The sequence below is a fragment of the Sprattus sprattus genome (genome assembly GCF_963457725.1).
Source record: "Sprattus sprattus genome assembly, chromosome: 7".
In the NCBI taxonomy this organism is placed as follows: Eukaryota; Metazoa; Chordata; class Actinopteri; order Clupeiformes; family Clupeidae; genus Sprattus; species Sprattus sprattus.
The window spans coordinates 23,533,617-23,550,592 of record NC_137926.1 but is presented as its reverse complement, the minus strand read 5'-3'; the positions used below and the strand labels follow the sequence as shown (position 1 = coordinate 23,550,592).

Genomic DNA, 16,976 nt, shown 5'->3' with positions numbered 1-16,976 from the left:
ACACCCATCCATGTCAAAAACAACCCTGTGACACCCATCCATGTCACTAACAGCACTGTGACACCCATCCCTGTCACCAACAGCACTGTCACTGCCACCACTGGCGCTGGCTTTATCAACGGGCTGCTGGACAAAATTCCCTGTGAGTATGTCCCCACACCCGAACCCTCTACAACGTCACTCCCTCCGTCACAGACCCCATACTGCTCCCCCTTCAGCCCTTGGCTCAAACCGACATGCTTGCCCTCTCCTCCCCCTCCTCTCCTTCAGTATCCCCACCCCCTTCTCTCTCCCCCCTTCTGTCCCAGGCGCAGTAATGCCTAAGCACCTGTTCCAGGGGGCCATATCTAATTCCACTCCATGTGCACATTTCTTACCTCTCAATTTTAACTTGTTATAAGTTTATATCCCCTTAATCCTCTGGGCTGTGCTCGTGCTTCATGCTTGAGATGAGTATCATAGTGCTGGCCAAGACTATCCAGCTCAGCCTGCGGCACAGGACAGTTCAATCTTAATATGTCTTTCCCCGTTCATTCTTCCTCCAGTCATTTTGTTCTTTCCCCATAGTGCCAAGATGGGCCATCTACGCCATTTTGGCTCTCATTCTCCTGGTGGTGCTGATCTGTCTGCTGTGTATATGTGTGAAGTGCTGCTGCAGGAGGAAGAAGAAGAGGAAGAAGAATCCAGACCAACAGATTCACCTAAAGGGCCTGAATGGATCTACCACCACAGCTCTTGTGAGTAGTCTCACAGGGCCAGACAAGATGTCAGCACTATGTGACGTGAGGTCACAATATGGAGACAACACATTTAAATTAATTTAAAGGCATTTCAATTGTGGGCTTGAAGTGCCATAAAAACAAACGCTAACAAGACTACGTTTATGGCTGTATTGTACAGTGGCCCTGAAAACAGTACGCAGTAACTTAAGAAAACACAAAATATAGCAGATAGACAAAACTAACATTAATTGGACGGAACATGTGCAGCATTTAGAACACACACTGCAAATTCAGACCACACAACACACTACAGAAACATTCTACACGAACATGTGAGGATTGTTAGATGTGCTATGTTAGCTGGCCTTCCTGATTAACAGGGAGTTTTTTCTTGCCCCTGTCACCATTGTGCCTGCTCTAATGGTGTCCAGACACTGGGCTCTGTTAAGCGCCTTGAGACAATTGTATTGTTTTGGCGCTATATAAATACAGTTGAATTGAATTGAATTGAACTACGGACACAGTTTTTCTTCCTTTAAGACTCATTTTGTATGCCCTAGTTCTCAGGCTGGGAAGGTTACTTTAGAAATGTAATAGGTTACAGAGCCCTAGATACTCAGTTTAAAAGTTAAACAACTATTTAAATTACTGTAAGTGATGTAATGTAACATTGCATTTCATTATATTCAATTACGTTTTGATTGGCAGACGAGAGGCAGGGCAAATTCAAACAAGAGAACCAATCAAAAACAACAATTTTGGAGCCTGTCTAGATGGCGAAAATATGCAAAGCAACAAAATTCATATGTGTACATATGAGCTTTAAATCTTTTTACTGAAAAGAATATATTCAGATGTAACCCCCTTGTAAACACCAACATTTTGATTAGTAACTGTAAATTCATTACATCTTTTTTCTCAGTAACTGTAATGGATTACAATTACAACTCTGTTACATATAACTAGTTAATCCTCAACCCTGCCAGTATTTATAGAAGGCATATGTATGGAAATGTTTGGCTTCCACCAACATTTCACCGTGGTTGTCTCTAGTCCAGACACATATGTTAATATACACTATATGTCTCTAGATATATTTATAAATATACGTACATCTGGCTATGCAAGACTGCTCTTTACCTATTGAGAATCAAAAGCCAGAATCTTTCAGGTTTTTAGCTAGGGAACAACCATTCACAGAACTCCTTGAGGGTGTATGTCTGAGCTGTACATGATTGGTTGATTTGTTTGGTTCACACTTTGTCTTCTGGCCCTCAGGTCCAGCCTGAGATGGATGACGCGGACTATGGCTCAGGAGACAACCCCAGGGGAAGGCTCTTGTACTCACTGGAGTACAGTGCACCCACATCTGAGGTCAGGCTTGGGATCACACATGTTTGCATCTCCATCACATCCAGCGCTTACATACCTTTGTTTGGCACAGGAGTTACCCCTGAATTATCCACAAAGAATGACTATTGTGGCTGGCTATATGTACTTTGGACTTGTAGCTGCCTGCCAGTAAACATAATTTTGAATTGAAGAGGCCGTTGCAAAGATTGTGTAATCAGATATTTACTTCCTGCAAATCATCATCGCATCTTTGTTTAAAGAGCCAAACCCACTCCCCTTCCCCTCTTCCCATAGTTGACAGTAGGTGTAAAACAGGCTGCTGCTCTGAAGGCCATGGACCTTGGGGGAACCTCTGACCCTTACGTGAAAATGTATCTTCTGCCCAGCAAGTCCAAGATTTATGAGACCAAGGTCTTTCGAAAAACACTGCAACCTGTGTTTAACGAGCAATTCAAGTTTCAGGTAAAACTCCTCATCAAAATGTTATACATATACTGTATGCATGTGTATATACTGTACTTATAAGCCTGCGAAGAACATAACTTTTTCAATTAAACAAACAAACATGATGTGCACCATGCAGTATTAGCATTATTGTCTGTTTGAAATATGTATGTAGTACTCTTTTTGTTCTTGTAATGCAGAAGTTAAAAAAAGATTGTTCCTCAAAATTATTTGGACAATATAAAATTCTCCTCAACTTTCGTAACTTTCATCTATAAGTGTTCTTTGTTGTCTCTTTCCTGTTCCTTAAAAAGCACCAAATGCAAAAGGTGTCATTAGAAATGCATAAGAGCTACGTAACTATTCATACGCATACTAAGTATTAAAGTCTTGTATTTGTGGTTTTGGAAGGTACAGTGCAATTATAATAACCACTTTAAAAAAAAATCATTTACCAACAACCACACACTGCACCTCTAAATGTTGTGTTTCTGTCTTAGAGCACTTTATTTAGTCCTTAATATGTTCTGCTTTATTCTCAAGATAAGTCAAGCTGAATTGAGCGAGTCTACGCTGGTGATGCAAGTGTTTGATTTCAATCGATTCTCCAAACATGACGTCATTGGTGAACTCAGATTACAGCTGTCTTCAGTGGACTGGAACCATGTCATAGAGGAGTGGCGTGATCTAACTGAGGCTTCCAAGTTTGAGGTGGGATGTCAGAGATTTGTGTGGTTTGGTTTTCTTCATTGGTTGTATTGCTTGATCATTCTGAACATACTTAAGGTGTGGTTAATTCGCCATGCCTCTCCACAGGATATTAGCATGATCATGTTTTGCGCCTTTTCAAGACAAGCCATTCCAAGACAAGTCATTCCATTGCTATGGACCAAACTGAGTTTGTGTTTTAAACAATTAATTTATAATCAACTGTTTGAATTTCTCTGTTATAGCAGGAGAATCTAGGAGATATCTGTTTGTCGCTGCGTTATGTGCCAACGGCCAGTAAGCTCACTGTTGACATTCTTGAAGCTAAGAATTTGAAAAAAATGGATCAAGGAGGATCTTCTGGTATGTGATGTTCCATGTGTGTATGTTAAGCATAAAGATTAAGGTCAAACTCATATGTTCTGAACCGACTTTCCCAACATCTTGATGTTTCACTGTTCTGGTTTTTGTTCTTACAGATCCGTACGTGAAAATTCAGTTGATATTGGACAGGAAAAAATGGAAGAAAAAGAAAACATCTGTGAAAAAGAAAACACTTAATCCTTATTTCAATGAATCTTTTACCTTTGAAGTTTCATTTGACCAGATTCAGGTCAGTTGGGCTTTGTTTTCATTTTCATCAGAAATCCTAAAAATCATCAGTTATAAGGAGAATGTTAAAAAGAATCATGCTATACGTTGAGTATTATAGACGTCTAAAAATTCTCCCTGGCTGCTCTTTCTATCTCCTCCTCCGCTGTCATCCCTTCTCACTTTGCAGAGGGTCCGGTTGGTGATTTCTGTGTGGGACCATGACAACGTCAGCAGAAACGATGCCATCGGGAAGATCTTCCTGGGCTGTGATGCCACGGGCAACCAGCTGCGGCACTGGGCAGACATGCTTTCCAACCCGCGCAGGCCCATGGCCCAGTGGCACACTCTCCTGCCCGCCGAACAGGTGGATGGCACCCTGGCACTGAAGCACACCATCAAGATTCCTTTCACCGGCAAAACCTTCTGATGAGAGCCAATCGACACCCAAAGATACCTGATCAAACAGAGACTCAAAATATACCCCATAGGGATCAATGCACCATCACACTAAGGGCTAACATACAAACACTCAGGAGGAAATCAACCAGACAAACAGACTCAGGAAAAGCCCTTCTGTGCTTTTATATAAATCTGACTGTAGATTTGAACATGGAGGGATTGATAGGTTTTTCCTCTAAGGTGAAAGAAGATTAAACAGTAATACCACAAAAGTGATGAACTACAACCTTCTACATAATCACTCAAAGTGAACTGCATGAGCATTTAACAACATCTCTATAAGTCATCTCCTTCTACCTTAGATCACTACCGTATTAATGACCCCTTGTATATGGATGAGCCATGAACAACATTTTCTACAATGACTTGGTAGTTTACTCTGAATTGAAAATAATCTGAAAAGGAAAATAATTAAATCAGATGTTTGTAATAATATTTTAAATGCGAATAGCATATATCTGCATGGAAACAATAAATGAATACATCTGAATACAATCAATGAATTCATTTCATCGATTGATCATGCCAAATGATTTCTTATTTTTTAAGACGAGGCTCAAAAGGGAGCTGCTTTGCTGATTCAAATCTATGTTTTCCCCTTCCAATTAAAATCTGTTAGATTAGCTGAGTTAGATGTGGGAACACAGAGAGCCGTTCACCGTGAGTGTGAGCATTTCATACGCTCTCGTAATCAGTGCCAATCCCCTAAGGGTGAAAAACAACAACTGTCAGATTCAGAAGAGATCATTCTGTGTCAGCACACAAGTGTGTTAGGCCAATTAATTAATTTTAATGAGCCAATTGCATTGTACGCATTGTGCAGATTCATGCTTACATTGCGATTTTGGAGTGTTTGGGGAGTTTGTTGTTGGTGAGTTCTTTACTGGGTCCAAGGACCAGGGACTTAAAATGAAACAAAACAAAACAAAATATTATATATAACTAGAAAATGCATTTCCTGAAGGAAATACCAGTGCATGAAATGCAAAAGTTAAGAAAGAACGAATAAAAGAAAAGTGAAAGAAGGAAAGAAGAAAAGAAAGAAGAGTGAAAGAAGAAAGGAAAGAAGAGTGGAAGAAGGAAAGAAGAAAAGAAAGGAGATTGAAGAAAGGAAAGAAGAGTGGAAGAAGGAAACAAGAAAAGAAAGGAAAGAGTGGGAGAAGAAAAGAAAGAAGAGTGAAAGAAGGAAAGAAGACTGGAAGATAGGAAAGAAGGCTGAAAGAAGGTAAGAAGAAAGGAAAGAAGAGTGAAGAAAGGAAAGAAGAGTGGAAGAAGAAAAAAAGGAAAGAGTGACAGAAGGAAAGAAGACTGAAAGAAGGAAAGAAGAAAGGAAAGAAGAGTGGAAGAAGGAAAGAAGAAAAGAAAGAAGAGTGAAGAAAGGAAAGAATAAAAGAAAGAAGAGTGAAAGAAGGGTGGAAGAAGGAAAGAAGGAAAGAAGAGTGGAAGAAGGGAAAAAGAAAGGAAAGAAGAGTGGAAGAAGGAAAGAAGAGTGGAAGAAAGGAAAAAAGAAAGGAAGGAAGAGTGGAATTAAGAAAGAAGAGAGGAGAGAAGTGTGTGAGTGGAAGAAGGAAAGAAACGTGGAAGAAGGGAAGAAGATAAGAAGAAAAGAAAGAAGGAAAGAAGAAAAGAAAAAGGTAAGAAGAGTGGAAGAAGGGAAGAAGAAAGGAAAGAAGAGTGGAAGAAGGAAAGAAGAAAGTAAAGAAGAGTAGAAAGAAGGAAAGAAGAGAGGAAGAAACAAAGTAAGGAAAGAAGAGTGAACAAGAGTGGCTCTGGATAAAGACAGTAAAGAGAGAGTGAAAATATTGAAAGAAGGAGAAAAAAAGAGTGAAACAGAGAGATGGAGTGTGAGAGAAAGTAGAGTGAGAGTGATAGAGAGAAAAAAAAGTAGAGTATGGAAGGTGTCTATTAATATTCCTAGTTATACAGTTGAATGGAGAGGTACAGAGAGAAGAGGACCCTTGGAGGCTTGCCGCAGGTGTCAGTGAAGCACAGGTGCAAGCCAGTTTAATTACCCTATTATGATGTCATAATGGCCCAATGTAAGTCAATGGGAGAAATTTTGATTCGTTTTTCTTTAATAACTTAAAAAGTATAAAGTTTAGAAAAGTGAAAAATACATAGCATAAGTGTCCTTTACAAGACCTACGCGACAAAGTTTGAATGAAGTTTCTACGTTAAGCGGTTCGGGCTGAATTAATTGCAGAAAAAGGTAACAAGAATAAGAAGAAGAAGAAGAAGAAGAAGAAGAAGAAGAAGAAGAAGCCTAGGAATAACAATACAGGGCATTTCATGCACTGTAATAAATATATACTGTATATATCTATGAATTGATCCTTTATGATACAAAATATAACACTGCTCTCAGGGTAAAAGAAAACGAAACAAAACATTTTCATTGAATCTGGGGGGTATTCCTCGTACGTGGTTTAGTGACAAACCTGGGTAAGTTAACTCAGAGTAAGTGGTAAACCTTGTACGAGGAATACCCCCCTGATAAAGTCAAAGTCAAAGTGATCTAAGTAACACTTTCTAAAAACCTGTTTAACTCCTGACAACACAGTACTGGGGAAGAAACCTTCTGTCCGTCTTGTGAAGGAATGTCCATCTTGATGGTGCATACTGGTGACAGAGACACCTTAGACTTCCTCGAGATGGCCGATGGCCGAGTAATGATGTGTTAAGTGCCTCTGGTGCATACCTGCATCTCCATAGTGATGTGGCATGGACAGCGGGGACTCAGCACAGTCAAAGCACAGGGACCTCTGATCCTCTAGCCAGGAGGCCATGATTACTGCCTCGTTGCAGGGACCTCCCGGAGGACATATAGGAGAAAACAAACACATACACAGACTTATACAGTATACGCAGACACAGAAATAATAATAATGAATTTAATTTATAGTGCACTCTACATTCAAACTGAATCTCAGAGTGTTAGAGTAAAACATTGTTAGAAAAAACATAGTTAAAACATCCCATAACAAAGGCATCATTTGAAAAACATATTTTAAAAGCAAAGCTTTAAAAAAGAATACATTTTTAAAAAGTAGGAAACGCCTTTCTGAATAAAAAGGTTTTAAGGTTAGTCTTAAAACAGTCCCGTGTCTGTGTTGCCCTTAAGTTGTCCAGGAGGCTGTTCCAGAGGCGCGGCGCTGCAGAGGAGAAGGCCCGTCGCCCATGGTGCGTAGCCTGGTGTTTGGGACCTGCAGGAACGAACTGTTTGTGGATCTGAGGCTGCGGTTTGATGTTTGGGGAGTGATGAGTTCTTGTAGGTAGGGGGGTGCATGACCATTTAAGGGGCTTCGGTTCTGCTGCTGTTTAACTGGAGAAAGTTGTTTCTCATCCATGCCTTTATCTCCCCAAGACAGGCAGTGAGACAACACATGGCAGCAGAGGGGCTTGGGGCAGTTTTGATATACAGCTGTGTGTCATCGGCATAACAGTGGAAGGACATCCCATGTCTGCTGATGACACGACCGCGGGGGAGCATGTAAATAATGAAGAGGATGGAGCCGAGGACCGACCCTTGTGGAACACCACAGGAGACAGGCAGTAGTCTGGACTTGCATCTTGCCAGTGAGACCTATTCAGTCCTGCCAGAAAGGTAGGACTGGAACCACTTGAGTGCAGAGCCTGACAGTCCAATGGTGGTGTGGAGGCGCTCTAGGAGGATAGTGTTATCCACTGTGTCGAAATGCAGCAGTCAGATCCAGGAGGATGAGGAGTGAGGGTGATCCTGCAATCTGTCATCAGCATGTCATTTGCACCCTGAGCAAAGCTGTTTCGGTGCTGTGGGAAAACGAAACGAAATCCTGACTGAAATTTTGGTTGTTGTGTTTGAGGTGGTCCTGAAGTTGAGAAGCAACTACCTTCTCTAGCACTTTGGACAGGAAGGCAAGGTTGGAGATAGGCCTGGAGTTGGCTAGAACCTCTGGGTCCAGGGTGGGCTTCTTGAGAGGGGGACGGATGACAGCAACCTTGAGAGCTGGTGGGACACAGCCTGACTGAAGGGAAAGGTTAACAATTTTGGTGATGAGAGGACTGAGAGTGGGGATGTGTGATTTGAGCAGAGCAGCGGGAATGGGGTCCAGGGTACAGGTACAGGCTTTCATATTTCTGACGATTTCCTCAACATGGCTCTCCTGAACCTCAGCGAAATGAAGGGGAGACAGCACACTTGTAGATAAGGTGTTGGTGTCAGAGGGAAGCAGAGATGGAGAGCTGGACATCACATAGCGAATGCTGTTGACCTTTGATCTGAAAAAGTCAAAAAAGCTGTTGCATTTCTCCTCTGTAGTCTCAGTTGAAGAGGATGGTTGTAGCTTCAGGAGATGTTTTATGGTGAAAAAAAGCTGTTTAGAGTTTCCAGGGTTTTTATTTATTAAGCTGGAATAGAACTGTGGGCGAGCATCTTTAAGGGAATTGGAGCAGGCCTTTTGATGCTCACGGAAGGCCAGTTTATGGACTATGAGCCCAGAGTGTCTGCAGTGTTGTTCCAGGTCACGCCCAGCTGTTATCATTTTCCGCAGTTCATGAGTGAACTAGGGAGCAGACCGTGAGAAATTGACTATTAGAAGCAAATATCACGTCCATAACATACTATAATTAGATACACAAATATCACATACATGTAGACTCACACCCTCCATTACATTCACAAACATAAGAAATATACAACACTGATGTTCATAAACATACAGATATGAACACTGCTTATTGGTTTCTCGTTCAAACACACACACACACAAGTTACATCAAACATGCATACATGTGTACAAGTGCATTTATGCCTACACTGATACTCACACACATACAACACTAATATTCTTCCTCTCTCTCACTCTCTCACTCACTCTCTCTCTCCCTCTCTCCTCTCACTCCCTGTCTGATACGCACATACACTTTGTCCCTTCACTCACAGATACGAGATATTAACACACCCATACATGGGCACAATCGATGCCATTAACCCAACTTACCCTGATTCATGAGCTGTGTCCATCTTGATGCATAATTGAGCACATAGCTGATTATAATTGTAGATTCATTCACAAAAGTGCTGGGTGTAGAGGGCCTTAGACAGGTGTGAGACAATGGGAAGAGAAGGAGAGGTTCCACACAGACATCGTCTTGGCAACGGCCTGGATGGATGGACTTGGGTACGTATGCAGTCTGGTGTGGGAAGGGGGTCTGGGTAGGGGTGGAGATTGATGAGGATTCTTCTGTGTGTTGCTGAGAGGCAGCGGAGCACGTCACAAATCTTTGATATACAAATGAGAGTGTTACGAGCACCCTTCCTCCTGGAGGTTTGCGTCTTCATGTTCATCTCCTCAGCTCAAGTGTCCTTTCCTATTCAGCATTATCTTCTGCCATACTTGCAACAGACACCCCGACTTTCTGTGATAGCAAAGTATGTTTGGGTCTTACTGATAGGAATGACTGAGTACATGGATATAAGACTAGTGCAAATACACTAGAAAAAGTGACCAAGCTACACCATACCATCTGCAAACACTCATGTCAGTGCTACTAGGCAAGAAAAACAGCAATGACCATGAAATAAATTTTAACACTGACAACAAGTGGGTGGTTGTTAAATTACCAACAGATCGTCATACAAGTATCTAGGCAATCTAGGCAACACCTAATGTACAAATTAATTCTGTATGGTACAGACAGGTAGTTTAATTGGTAGGCCACCACCCTAACCTTGTGTTACACCTTCACAACAGCACATACAAAAAAAAAATCATTCTGCACATGCATAGCTGAGTTATCTAATGATACAGTACAAGAACTATAGAGCTTCAGGATGGCAGAATGCTGAATGGTGGAGTTCAAAAACAAAGATTGAAAAACCTTTCAAAAAGTATTCTATCTCCCACAAAGTGTTCCAGCAAACTGATCAGAGGAATGTTTTTAGTTGCAAAATGTGATTGGCACTGATGTTTTCGTTTCCCCAAATACATTTTAAGCCATGAGTTCTTCTCCCTCAAGAACAGTAAACTTGACTATTTTTCGCCAACTGTGAACACCAGTGGACATGAAAACAAGATATAAGAAGACATAGCGCCCTGATCTAGTGAATGAGAATGCTGTCCAAATGTTCACTTATCATTGCATCATTAGAAGGCAATCATTTTAAATACAACAATTTTGCTGGGTGTACACATTTTAAATAGACAATCTGTCCTGAGTTGAGCCAGATGTATTTTTCGTCTTCACAGACCCATATGACATAACACTCTGCCGGGGGTTACTAGGATACCTGACAAGCATTAAAGCTCTCCAATTAAGGAGTGTTATGATCACGCAGCACAAGTGAAAGCACACTGCCAGCGCTGAATGTCTCATACCTCCATGACCTTCAAATTGCCACAAAAAGCTAAAGAAAGGACGCTACCCTTGCAGAATTCCCTGTAAAGTTTCACACACCAGGAATAGCCTATATCTTCAAAGGTGAGTGCGATGGATCAGAATGTCCAGCCTTTGCGTTGTTTATTCATATTCAGATGACCGCATTGAATTGAATTGAATTGAATTAAATTGCCGCAAGAAGCAAATTAAAATGGATCAGAATGTCCAGCCTTTGCGTTGTTTATTCATATTCAGATGACCGCATTTAATTTAATTGAATTAAATTCAATTGCCGCAAGAAGCAAGACGCTACACTTTCAGAATTCCCTGTAAAATTTCACACACCAGGAATATATCTTCAAAGGTGAGTGAGATGGCTCAGAATGTTCAGCCTATGTTTTTTTTCTCTGTTGATTAATAATCATACATGTGTTTCGTCCTATTTCATTGAATTGCCCTTGCTCATTACAGTGCATGAAATGCCCTGTATTGTTATTCCTAGGCTTCTTCTTCTTCTTCTTCTTCTTCTTCTTCTTGTTACCTTTTTCTGCGATTAATTCAGCCCGAACCGCTTAACGTAGAAACTTCATTCAAACTTTGTCGCGTAGGTCTTGAAAACCACACTTATGCTATGTATTTTTCACTTTTCTAAACGTTATACTTTTTAAGATATTAAATAAAAACGAATCGAAATGTTCCCATTGACTTACATTGGGCCATTATGACGTCATAATAGGGTCTTTAAACTGGCTTGCACCTGTGCTTTACTGACAGCTGCGCCAAATCAAAGGAACCTCGTTGTCCCTCTCAATTTAACTGTAACTGTAAAAAAAGCAACTTGTATTTGTTGGCCTAAAACAGTACTTTATGTTGGTAAAACTTGAAAATATAAATTAGTGACATTTTAGGCAATAATGTAAGTTAGCACAACAAAGCAAGAAAGTTGTATGATCCAAAACGATTTGGTGAGTTGTTAATACTTAAGTCCTTAAGTTGGGGTTCAATACGAGGGACAACAGTTCTGCTAACTCTTATTTCTGTGTTGTGAATTGCGGGGAAAAGCCCTTTTTGTTGTGAAATGCGGTAAAAGCCAACTGTCCGTTGGCACTTTACAATTGAAGTCTCATTCTGGCTGTGCTGCTGCCTCTTGCTGGAGTCCAAACAGGTACGTTTTAAATCAACCTTTAATTAAATTAAAATGGTGCGCGAATTTTATTCTGAGTTGTGTTGTGCAGTAGGCCTATGTTGTACGTCGTTTAATGAAGAAAGCGACCTAGACATTTACACAAAGCTTTTCAGTCATTAGAGAAAGCTAGCATCAGTCAGGCAACCTATTCAAACAGGACAGGCATGTTATCTTCTGACTGTTGGTATTGTGTTAAAGTAACACAATGCAACAATTATACTTCAGGACTATGGTTAGGATAATCAGTTTAACCTAAAAATAACAGCTTAAAAAAAATTGGGGCGCTACAATGACTTTTAATATGGAGAATTGCATCCGCGCCATTGCTATGCAGGGTCTATAGGCACATAACTTCGTTCTGTAGTTTTGCCGCCCAACTTTCCACTGTCTGCTGAACTAGTAAGCTTATTTGCCATCTTGCTTAGTCTTGTGTTGCACTTGCTTGACTGTGTAAGGACAGTTGTTGAGTAACTAGTTTGTAATAATGTCAAAGTCAGCACATTTCAAGAGATTTCGTCAGTTTTAGCTGATAGCATATAGCTAGCGTATAGCTATTGATCCGTTGTGCTGCTTTAATTCGTGTTTGCCAGCTTACAGATACAAAAAAGACATTAGGGTATTAATGCTAACTCAAAATTGTGGTTGCAACATTAGCTGACATTTTATGCCATCTTTCAGAAGTGTAGTGTTACTACACAGTGGTAGTCATGCTCCGTCTCTGCTCCAGGTAGCAGGTGAGCAGGCTGGTTTAGTAGGGACAGAGAGAGCGCGGGGCCAGCGACAGGTTGCTGCTCGGTTCTGCAGTCAGTGTGCTGCCTGCCCCACCAGTGGCGGCTGCTGATCTTTCAAAGAGGGGGAGCTCATTTTTTGCGTACATCATACAAATATTAGCATTGTCTGCCATCGTGTGTAGTTTGTTACCTGGCTAGTTCACACTTACGACCAGTGGCGATTTCTTTAAAGCTTGGCTTCCCCTAATAGGTGGTGGGCCGAGGTGCGATTTCGTGCATTTTAACGTTCCCTGGATATGGAGAAGCCATGTTTTTGTAAATATGTTCTACGTTTGTATTCACGTTTAGACAAAAATTGTTGCCACTTGCAGTTATTGCTTATTAAGTTGTTATCGATAACTTTATTCCCGAGGCAAATGGAGAGGGCAGCTACACTTTGGGTCCGATAATCGTGACGTTTTGACGTTGTTATCCAATCGCGTTCTTGGAATTGCTCCAGTGAAGTTAATGAGCAGTCCAACAACACTGTTTACATCTTTGTCCATGTAGTGTGAATTGTGGAATATATAGGTCATTTTTAGACGTTTTTGATTAAGTTTTCAAATCGAGGTGATATAGCGGCTTTTTCTTGTTAAACAAAGGGTATTTTAATCTTAAAAACAAAAAGACATTGCTCTGTGGGGAGCCTTTTCATAATGTTGTCAGACACTGATAATGATATGAGCCTGTCAGTGACACAAAAAGCACCTCCAGTGGATATACCTTCACAGTGAGCAATCGTAATCGTAGCAATCATTTTGGATATTGAAAAGGACAGCTGCCTGCATGTTTACTCTACTTCTTATATGTCAATTACATCTTGTAATGTTTCATGCAACTCTTGTTTCAGACATCTGACATCTCTGCACATAGACAAACTGCAGCTTTAAAGGGCCTTCCCTTGTAAACATTTTTTTTTTGGTTGTTTTTTCTGAAACATGTTACATGGTCTCGATAGTTTGCATTTACTTGCCCCTTTTGGAAGGGATTTGATACAGTATAAATAAAACAAATGTTTTGAATGTATATGTTGCGTCTGTAATTATCTATACATTTGATTAGAAGTTCCTGGTTATAAATTATAAAGTTGAGTTACATTATAAACTATTGCAGTGTGCGATTTTAAATTCCTCTTAAATTATTCTGCTAAACCCATTTAAAGTGAATTCTGTATAAGAACTCATTACAATGTAAAATTATAAATTACTACAATTTACAGGACAGTTAGTTGAAGTGAGGATTAAAAGTTATTACAACGTTAAATAATAAGTTAGTACAATTTAGGGGAGAGTTAGCAGAAGTAAGGATTAAAAGTTATTACAATGTTAAATAATAAGTAAGTACAACTTAGGGGAGAGTTAGCACAAGTAAGGATTAAATGTTATTACAATGTTAAATAATAAGTAAGTACAACTTAGGGGAGAGTTGGCACAAGTAAGGATTAAATGTTATTACAATGTAAAATTATGAGTTAGTAGAACTTACTCTTGAGTTGACCAAAATTCAGAGTTGAGCAAACTCAAAAGCAAAACTTAAAATATTGAGTTTAATTGCCCAACTTAAAATTTTACTGAAGTTTGTTGCCTTCAAATTTTACTGAAGTTAGTTGCCTTAAAATTTTGAGTTCACCCAACTTTTCTTTTTTTTTTTTTTTACAGTGTAGGAACATTAAGACACCTTCCATTCTCTACTTTTTTTTCTCCATCTCTCCATCTTTCTCTCTATCCCTCTCAGTCTATTTTCTCTCACACTCAATCTCTCTTCTTCACTCCATTTTTATCTCCTTTTTTCAATATTTTCTTCTATCCTTTCTTCTTTCCTTCTTTCACTCTTCTTTCTTTTCTTCTTCCTTTCCTAACTTTTGCATTTCATGCACTGGTATTTCCTTCAGGAAATGCATTTTCTAGTTTGGTTTGTTTATTCATATTCAGACAGCCAAAATAAGTGTTGTAGTAAAAGCCTTAAACTAATATTATTATGATAGCTTGTTTGGAGTCATATATGCGAATAAACAACATTTGACATAAGGCAAAGATATCATAAGTGCCATTATGCACACATAAGCTTTATTACCCATTCTGATACTTCGAGCTTTAAGCATAAAAAAAGCTTTCAAGCTTTACATCATACAACGTTATGAGTGCAGCCACAACTGTGTATTAATAATTATATAGACGTATGCTTCTCATGATGAAGTATTATTAATATTTTGAAAACTTTTATGAATGTGTTTATCATGATTTATGGAGACTAGGTTTGAGTAAACTGTTACCGAAATGTGTTCACATATATCGTTATATTTTCGAATTCGTGAAGCCCATACACTACAATATTGAAATCTGAATGGCTTAATTGACATTAAAGTACAATACATTTTGGGCCAGGTAAAATTTAGTTTTGAGTCAACTACTGGTTTACGTTGATGGAACTACAGGTGTGACTGCATGACTTCATTTCCCAGAGGTCACTTCTTTGTCGCTCCTCTGAGGTTGGAGACCACGTGAGTCCCATTCAGCCGTGAGCCGCAGAGAGGGAGTGAATGGCGAGGGGTTCGTGTTGGGTGAATTCCGTCAGTTCTTTTCTGCTCGTCTCTGTCGATATGCAGTGGTTTGAACACAATCGATATTTTGGTGTGTGTTTGCTTTTCCATTCAGTATGCCTCCGTGATTTTATTTGGTTGCATCGCTGAAAATGCCTAGTCTGGATACTGCACCAGTTTGTCAGCAACCAGTAGCTTCATGTAATGGTGCAGATATTGCGCCGTGCTGATTCGCGTTTTGGAGCGATAAAAAACACTTTAACAGCAGTGATGTGTCGTTGCATCCACTGCGCCTTTTATCTTTCGTCTAGCCAATCGTGCCAAGATCACTCCAGATCGAATCCTGTCAATCATGGTGAGATAATTTGGTCTTGTTCTGCAGCAGTTGTCTCGTTTGCTTGAATCGATCTAAGGAATGTTGTGTTCTCACAGTTCGTGCTACTTTATGTGGTTACAGTGCGGGGGTGTAACCGATGCCAGATACCCGCATTTAAGTTACTTTGTGTGAGGAGGCATTCAGTTATGCTTCTATATTACATTATTGTTGTTGTATGGGCACGCTGAAGGTGTTTCAAGCGTCTCACTCAAGTCATTTATATCTTGGAATTGTCTCCCAACAGGGGGCAGAAGATGGAAACCCTTGAAAAATGGAAGAAAGACTTCATAGCACTAAGGCTGTTGGATAAAAAAATAAACTCCAAACAAAATGGCAACACAGGTACCAGTATCAGTGGCAACTGAAATGTAAAATGTGCAAAATATAGAAGAAGTGGCTATTCAGAACCTGGATGTTCTGTAACAGGATAATTATTACATCAGTTTCTTACATGAATTTAATACCATGTGCATTTTTGCTCCTCCAGGCATGATCGTTAAAAGTCTCAACTCTTTCAAAGCCCACAATCGTTCAGAATGTATAACAGGTAAGAAAGTCTGACTTGCTCCACAGTAATTACCCATTACCCGTCAGAGTTGAAGGGTATATGCTCCTTGCTAAGGCATAATTTCCTCATAATAACCGGCAGCTGGCACAGATGGCTTGATTGCAGCCCTGTATAATCCTACGTTTTGTAGGTAGTGGCTGGGCTATGATGGTGGTCTGATGGCCATCTGATCCACCCTCTGGGCCTTTTTGCACAGTCTATTGTGCACCCAGCAAGGTTGCCTCTTATCTTCCTTAATTACATTTAGTGACACGGGCAAACATTGACATTTCGGCTGTCCTTTGTTAATCACGTTGAGCCTTTCTTTCCCAGAGTTCAAGGGTGGTGTTAATGTTTAGCCACATTGCAAGCAACCTTTTCTGTGTCCACAAAGCAAGGATAGGCTCTATTTCTGTATTTTTTAATAAAGCCATGTTTCAAATCTATACCTAATTTTCCATAACTTATCAACAAATGATCGATATTCTCTGCTCCGGGTTAGTGTGAAACATCACTTCACTGTGTGTGTGTCACTTCACTAGATGGGTTAAATGCAGAGGTGGATTTCAGAGTGTGTGTGTCTACACCACCTCTGCCATAGAGAGGACTTTCACATATTCTTAACCATCCCCACACTACTCCTTTCAAACTCAAGAAATGGTAATTTTTCTTTGGAAAAAGCAGACCTTCAAGAAACAGTTAAAAAAAAAAAAACGTTTGACGTGATGGAAACTTTGCAGCTGATCTTGAAGAATTACTGCCTTTAGAGGAAGACACATCACATTGCCATGTTCTCTCACGACTTTTCCCTCAAGACTCTCTCGTCACTTAAAAGCTCTGGCTGCTTTACTGTGGATAGGTATGCTTCAGTGTCTGTGGCATATCGTGCAGTGCTGAGCCATTTATCTGCCAGTGGATATG

The 16,976-nt window shown here is 40.1% G+C and overlaps 1 protein-coding gene across 2 annotated transcripts; it reads left to right on the top strand.

The window, feature by feature from the left end:
- Window positions 1-509: 509 nt before the first annotated feature.
- On the top strand, window positions 510-5,134 carry syt8 (synaptotagmin VIII). 2 transcript variants are annotated; one of them, XM_080842267.1, is made up of 7 exons: window positions 510-737; window positions 2,001-2,096; window positions 2,370-2,537; window positions 3,063-3,230; window positions 3,476-3,590; window positions 3,707-3,840; window positions 4,009-5,134. In XM_080842267.1, exons 2-7 carry the CDS (start codon window positions 2,013-2,015, stop codon window positions 4,246-4,248), a joined length of 909 nt encoding a protein of 302 aa, XP_080698393.1. In that variant the 5' UTR covers window positions 510-737; window positions 2,001-2,012; the 3' UTR covers window positions 4,249-5,134. The 2 variants fall into 2 exon arrangements, with proteins under 2 accessions (XP_080698393.1, XP_080698392.1); XM_080842266.1 differs by having other exon boundaries at window positions 3,473-3,590; window positions 4,009-5,133.
- Window positions 5,135-16,976: the final 11,842 nt, after the last annotated feature.